Here is a 7,136-nt window from a genome sequence, read left to right as displayed (position 1 = left end):
CTGCTGCTGCTGCTGCTGCTGCTGCTCTGTGGGCCACATCAATGTTGCAGCTGCAGCTGCACTGCAGGATTTTGCTTCTGCTGCACCTCTCCGAATATATTCCAAAATATGAAATCAAAATATTCTTTTGTTGCAGTGTTCGTGCTTCTGCTGCAATCCCTGGTCCCTAAACCCTAAACCCTAAACCCTAAGCCCTCGCCTTTAAGCAATGCTTCCTGCTGCTTCTGGAGGCCGCCAGCTGCTGCTGCTGCTGCCAGCAGCAGCCCCAGCCTCAATTTCTTGCCATTTTGCTGCTGCTGCTGCTGCTGGGGCCCCTCGGCGGCTTTGTGTGTGGGGCAGCAGCAGCAAAAAAGCGCTGCTGCTGCTACAGCTTCCTGCGGCGGCGAAGCAGCAGCAAACGCAGCAGCAGCAGCAGTTTATCCCTTTAATTGAGTTGAATAATTCAAAAGAAATCCAAAAGAAAACAATTGAACTTTTCCCCCAATTAAAATACCCCCTCCGCCTCCTGCTGCTGTGTATACACTGCAATTGGGGTGTACGTACACCCAAATTTATTCACTTATTTTGGCCAAATGGATTTTCATTTATACTTCTTAACTTTTAAATTATTTATTCAACAGTTTCCACGAATAATGCATGCAGGATAAATGCAAAAAGCAACAATATAACAATAATATAATTGTAAATGGTAATCTTAATAACATTTACAATAATAATAGTAATTATTATTATTATGTGTCGAGACACCTGAAAAAGGCAGCAAAGTGGAAAAGGCCTTTGAGGTGTCTGCACACCTCAACGCGGCGCCATTAGCTTCATCAAAAGAATCCAAAAAGTCCAAAAAATTGAATTTTTTGGTTCTTTTTCATTATTTGAAAGTCTTTTTGTGTTCTCCAGCACAGAAAAGAAATAAAATCCACAATGAGCTGCACATACACCTCAAAATTTAGAAACAAACCTTTTCTGTTCAAATCTGCTGCGTCATAGTGGCGCCATTAAAAGAACTCTTCGACGTTGCATTTCCGTTTCTGGCTTTTTGTTTTGATTAAATAAATGCATTCATATTTAATTTTGCTTTTTTTGATACATGAATATATTTATAATTTAAATATATATAAATGCTTTTAATCTGCTGAGGGGCTTTGCCGCGCGCATTCCCCTTCGGGTGTACATACACTCCGCAAACGCATGCACTAACACGCCCTCCCACGGGTACACGCAGCTAGCCAGGCAGCTAGCTAGCCAGATAGCTAAACAGCTAGCTAGCCAGCTAGCTTAACGGCTAGCTAAGCAGCTAACCAGGGCTTTACAGGTCTAGAGGCAGAAGAGCCCGCGCGGCTGCAACTTTTGCTGCTGCCGTGCACCCTCTCAAACCCTAAACCCTAAACCCTAAACCCTCGACACAGTGGAGTGGAAGCTATCTACACCGCCACTGTATATCCCAACAAACTCAGCCGTCTCGGCTAGCCGTAACACAGCTAGCTAGCTAGCTAGCTAGCTAGCCGTATCACTCTTTGCAGCCGTAATGGCCGTCCCATTGAAATCAGCAGCTAGCCATCTAGCTAGCTAGCTAGCCACCTAAATGAGATCCAGCTAACTGGCGAACTAGCGACGCAGCAGCTAGCCAGCTGGCTAGCCAGCCAGCTAGCCATCTACCTCGCCAACTATCTAGCTAGCCAGCTAGCTAGCTATCTTGCCAGCTAGCAGGCCAGCTAGCTAGCTAGCTAGCTAGCTAGCTATTTCTGGGCAATTTGGGTGCACTTGTTGAGAGCCAAGGCGAAGTCTGCAGCAATTGGAACTGCATTTTGGCGTCCAAAGGCGCCAACACTGACGGGGGAGCAACAAGTCTGCTGCTGCTGCTGCTGCTGCTGCAGCTGCTGCAGCAGCTGCTGCTGCAGCAGCTGCTGCTGTAGCAGCTCTGCTACAGCCAGCTGTTGCTGCTCGCTGCTGCCTGGGACTCCGCACTCGCAGTCCAGCCAGGTAGAAAAACAGCAGCAGCCGTTCAGGCTGCTGCTGCTGCTGCTGCTGCTGCTGTTGCTGCTGCTGCTTGGTCCTTGGCGAAGTCGAAGAAGCCTTCGTCGCGGACAAACCTTCTCGTGGTGCTGCTGCTGCGGCTGTCGCCGCCGCCGCTGCTGCTGCTGCTGCTGCTGCTGCTCAGTCCTCAGAAAGGTCGATAGTGCCTTTTCTGCGGACAAACTTGCCGTTGTGCTGCTGCTTCGGCTGCCGCCGCCGCCCCCGCGACTGCTGCTGCTGCTGCTGCTGCTGCTGCTGCTGCTGGCGCTCAGTCTTCAGAAAGGTCAACAATGCCTTTGCTGCGGACAAACTTGCCGTGGTGCTGCTGCTTCGTGCTGCTGAGGGCCAGAGGCGCCACCACGTTGGCCCCATCTGCTGCTGTCAGCGGCGGGGCCTCCCAGCCCGCCAAGTCCGTCTTGCACCACCCTGCAGCAAACCCTAAACCCTAAACCCTAAACCCTAAACCCTAAACCCCGGTGACTGAGGTCCCGCAAACGACGGACTGCCGCATGTTGCTGCGGACTGGAGAAAGCTCCTCAAGAAAGAGTACGCTGCTGCAGCAAGCTACTGCAGCAAGCTGCTGCATCAAGCTGCTGCAGCAAGAAGCTAGAAACTAACCAGGGCAGCAGCAAGTAATCACCATATCCCTGCAGGCCTCCATAGAGGGGCAGTGGTCGGCTTTGCGGGCCCAAGCAGCAGTCAGGGCGATCACAGCAGCCTGAAGCAGCAGCAGCAGCAGCAGCAGCAGCAGCAGCAGCAGCAGCGGGTTAAACCCTGAACCGTTGTTCACGGAAAGCATGCAAAGAAGTAAATAAGAAACCAAATGGATGGGCTCTGGATGCTTCCTTGCTGCCAGCTGCTGCTGCTGCTGCTGCTACTGCTGCTGCTACAAGTCGATGCTATGGATTCAACTCAAATTCCACTAAGTCAACTTCTTACCTTGGAGAGGCCGTAAGTCGACGAAGGCCAGCCCTCTTGCTGCCCCTTCTCGCATGCAACGATGAAGTCATCCACCACTTTGTCGATATCCTGAAAAAAGAAAATTTCTACCAACCATTATATATATACACATATATAATTTGAATCTTCTTCTATTTTCAATATTAAAAAGGAGGTGAGTGGCATGGCAACGGAAGAGAAAAAAAGACGAAATTCATGAAATCAAACATGAAAGAGTTGCACGAAAATGCAGATCCCGAGGCGGCGCCGATCCGACACGGAAGAAGCTGCAGCTTAATTTATTTGAGTTTTTTATTTTAAATTTATTCTAAAAAAGTTGAAAGAAATAACCCGAAAGATATGAATTAAACAGAACTTGAACTGGAAAACGCAACGAGACACAAGCCCGTGATCGCGGCCAGCAAAGAAGTGCGTGCAGCACGCTCTCTTAGCCCTGATCTAAGGCGGAATTGAGGGAACTTGATGTTTATTTGATTTGAATGATAAATTTAATTCTTTTAATTCGAAGTTTCCCCGAAATTGACTCGAGATTCCGCGCGAAAAGCCCACCTCTTGCCTCGCAGATTTGCTCATTAGGCGGTGGCGAAGCTCAGCGGACATTTCCTGCAGAGCCATTTCGCCTGCCGCTGAAGCCACGTTGACAATGCGGGAGCCCGGCTTGAAAAGGCCCATCATGTCTAGGGTGATCTGAAGCAATTTGCGCAAAATTAAAACAAAATAGAACAAAATAGAACAAAATAAAGCAAAATAAAACGAAATAAAACAAAAATAAACAAAAATGCAACAAAAAGTCAATAAAAAAGACCAGAAATGGAGGGGGAGGCCAAAGACATCAATGTGTGTAGCCTCTAGCAGCAAAACGGCATTTGGGCTTCCGGCTGAGCTCTAGGGTTTCGAGTTGGCGACTTCTACTGTGAACTAGGGTTTAGGGTTTAGGCTTTGAGGGTTTAGGGTTTACGTCTCTCGTTGCGTAGTAGTTGATGCCGCAGGTGACTTTGGCCTGAACAGCGACTGGCTCTGTCGCTGCCTTCTTGAAGGCGAAACCTGAAAAGATGAACGGGGGGGAAAGCGGGCGGAAAGCAGCTCATTTTGCGCGATTAAGCGGAAAAATAAAACAGAAACGGAATTATATTTGCAAAAAAAGGCTTAAAATTACGAAATTTGGGATTTAATCCGCCTTTTGAAGCCATATCGGCAGCGCGCGCTCACCCGCGTTGTTCACCAGCGAATCGACGTGGCCGTACTTGCTCTTTATCGCCGCCACAAAACTTTCCCGACTTTCTTTCTTTGTTATATCCAGCAATTCCATTTCAGCTTTGAGGCCTTCTGCAGCGAGCTTCGCGAGGGCTTGCTGCGGCGAAGCAGGCAGAAGACACGCAACAGCAAGCAGCAGCAAACTTGAATTTCGCCGCCAGCAGCAGCACGCGCGCGCTGCGCATACCCTCAGCTTTCAATTGCCGCGAAAACCCTCATCTCGAGAATTAAAAACTCCGAAAAAACTGCAAAATGCATGCGGGAATATTCAGAGGTTTCCCCAGGTGTGGGCCGGCAGACCGCGGTGTGCAGCTGCGTGTTGTTGACCGACAGTGCAGCGGATTAAAGTCTATTTTGCTGCTTACAACGCCATTTTCTTTGTCTCTCGAAGTAATTACAACAACTGCGTTCTCGCCTTTCAAATCTCGGCAAAGTTTCTTCGCTGTTTCGAAGCCAATGCCTTTGTTGCCGCCGGTGACGATGAAAACGCGCTGCGCCATTGTGCAGAACGTGAATTTGCTGCGCAAGAAGCGTGGGAGGGGGGAAAAGCGGCAAATAAAAGAACGGAAAATGGAATAAAGTGAAAATTTTGAATTAAAGCTCCAAAGGAAAGACGCACACTATTTAATCAGCCAAATTCAGGTCGATCGGGGGAGAGCTGCGGCGACACCGCGCGCCCAAATGCGGTGCAGCCTCGCGCCCGCGAAAGCGCCTTTTGCCTTCGACGGGCAATTTAAAAACGCAGCAAATAATCAGCAGCAAAAGAGAAAAGGATTTAATTATTTGTTTCTCCGCCTTCGCCTCACCGTCGCAGCAGCACAGCGTTCAAGTGTCTCGCCAACTGCAGCAACCAACACCAGCGGCACTGGAAACCGGCTTCGAACGCCTGCAAGATCGCCTTCTCTGGGAAAAAAAGAAAGGAGGAGAAATAAATTTAAGTAAACTAATCAATAAGAACTTCCAAAAGAGAAGAAATGCACCAACGAAACGCAAACCGTCTAGACGCGCTGCTCTCGCTGGAGGCAACGCGGTGCATCCCGCTTATCGCTGAAAATGCGTGCAGGCGGCTAATTACGAGATATGATTCACTTCTTAGAGTTAAATTATTAAATATATTTCCAATTATTCCTTAATATCTGCAAAATGCGCATGTCTTGCCTGCGTGGGTGGAAACGTGAACTGTGCTGCAAGGAGGCCCCGTTTGGCTCGACGCAGCAGCAAATACGAATTGCTTCTCAAATGCCTTCAAACTTAGAATGATTTAAAATGCTGCAGCATGAATAATTGCGTGGAAGCAGCCTCTCGTTGTGCTGCTGCATGCTGTCTGTCGGCAGCCGCGTGCTGCAGCCGCAGCTGCTGTGCTGCTGCAGCCCTGCTGCAGCAGCAATACAGCAGCAAAAAGGACCGCCTCAGACAAACGGCCTTTTCTACAGCCTTTCTCTAAGTCTATTATCCCCTAATTCAAGACAAATGAAGAGTCTTATTAGGGGCTTTCCGGGGAACCAACAATACTAATAAAGCAGCAGCAGCAGCAGCAGCACCAAAATGGAAATTCGGAAAAAAGACAAAAAGCAATTATTCAAAATGCAGCAGAGTCCCTCGCTTTCCGCGGCTACCCAGGGTGAGGCAGCAGATGAAATGCCTGTCTTCTTGACTGACTCGCAGCAGCAACAACCAAACAGCCAGCCACTCAACACCAGCAGCAGCAGCAGCAGCAGCAGCAGCAACAGCAGCAGCAGTAGCAGAAGCAGCCCCGCCACCGTGAAATATTTGTTAGCATTTGGGGGCCCCTTCGGCCCCTTAGCTGTAGCCGGGGGGCCCCCGCAGCCGCCAGAGCAGGAGAGTCTTTCTGCAATTGTTTAAAAGCCTTTTTTTAATTATTGTCATTTAAAACTAATAAAAGCATTTTAATAATACCACTTGCTGCTAAAAGAGCAGCAAAAGGGGACTGCGGGCTGCCAGCTGCAGCAGCAGCGCAGCAAACTGCTGCAGGGGCCCCCAGCCTTCAATGGGGCCCCCCGGTGCTTGCTACACACAAACTTGGGGGGCCCCCAGCCCCTCTGGGCTAAACCATTTCGCCTATTTGCCTTTAAATGAATTTTGCTGCTGCTGCTGCTGCTGCTGTTGCTGAATGGCTACGGGGGCGCCAGCGGTGCGCTGGAGCTGCTGCTGCTGCTGCTGTTGGTTGCGGCCGCTGCAGCGGCTGGGCGAGCAGCCGCACCTCTAGAGGCAAAATCTGAATTAAAAAGTGAATCTTTGAATTAATTTTGCACAAAATAAAAAGGAAATGCAAATGCAATTGGAAACAACATCTTTGCTTCGCGATTGGTGCATGCAGGTGAGCAGCAGGGCTGCAGCTGGAGCTGCGGCAGCCGCTGCTGCTGCTGCAGCAACTGCTGCTGCGGCCGCAGCCGCTGCAGCAGCAGCTGCTGCAGCACAGTGTCGATTGGGGCTCTGCAGCCACTCGAGGATTATTTAGGAATTTAAAAAGAAGGGAAAAGGAAGAAAGGAAAGAGCCGCAGCGCCGCCGTCTTCCGCCCAGGGGAAAATGGTAGGCGTTGCTGCTGCAGCTCCCCGCCAGCAGCAGCTGCTGCAGCGGCGCTGCGGGTGGTATTTTTGAATTAATGGGCATTGGATTGTTCCGAAGCTGCGTGTTTGTTTTGTTGCTGCTGCTGTGAAGTGGAAATGGCTGAGGGCCGCAGCAGCAGCGCCGGCGCTGCAGCAGCGCGCAGCAGCAGCGGCGCTGTGGGGTGGGGCCGCCGGCAGCAAGTCCGCGCCGGACTTTCTTCTTTTTCTGCACCGTTGCTTTTTCGTAATTAATTAAACCAGCGAAGCCCGCCGAAGCTCCGCTGCGTGTTGCTGCCCAGCCCCTGCTGCAGCAGCCGCAGCAGCAGCAGCAGCAGCAGCAG

The 7,136-nt window shown here is 50.3% G+C and overlaps 1 protein-coding gene across 1 annotated transcript; it reads right to left on the bottom strand.

Moving 5' to 3' along the window:
- Nucleotides 1-2,320: 2,320 nt before the first annotated feature.
- ETH_00021285 (carbonyl reductase, putative) lies at nucleotides 2,321-4,727 on the bottom strand (the record flags this gene model as incomplete). Its single annotated transcript, XM_013373986.1, has 7 exons — nucleotides 2,321-2,439; nucleotides 2,632-2,731; nucleotides 2,953-3,042; nucleotides 3,523-3,660; nucleotides 3,932-4,017; nucleotides 4,183-4,324; nucleotides 4,593-4,727. Coding segments are annotated over 7 exons (810 nt in total), but the record flags the coding sequence as incomplete, so codon positions are not given.
- Between the last annotated feature and the right edge of the window lie 2,409 nt (nucleotides 4,728-7,136).

This window comes from Eimeria tenella, genomic scaffold (genome assembly GCF_000499545.2).
Source record: "Eimeria tenella Houghton genomic scaffold, Eth_scaff187, whole genome shotgun sequence".
Lineage (NCBI taxonomy): Eukaryota > Apicomplexa > Conoidasida > Eucoccidiorida > Eimeriidae > Eimeria > Eimeria tenella.
Note: the sequence above shows the minus strand (reverse complement) of the source record. Positions and strands in the feature narration are given on the sequence as shown.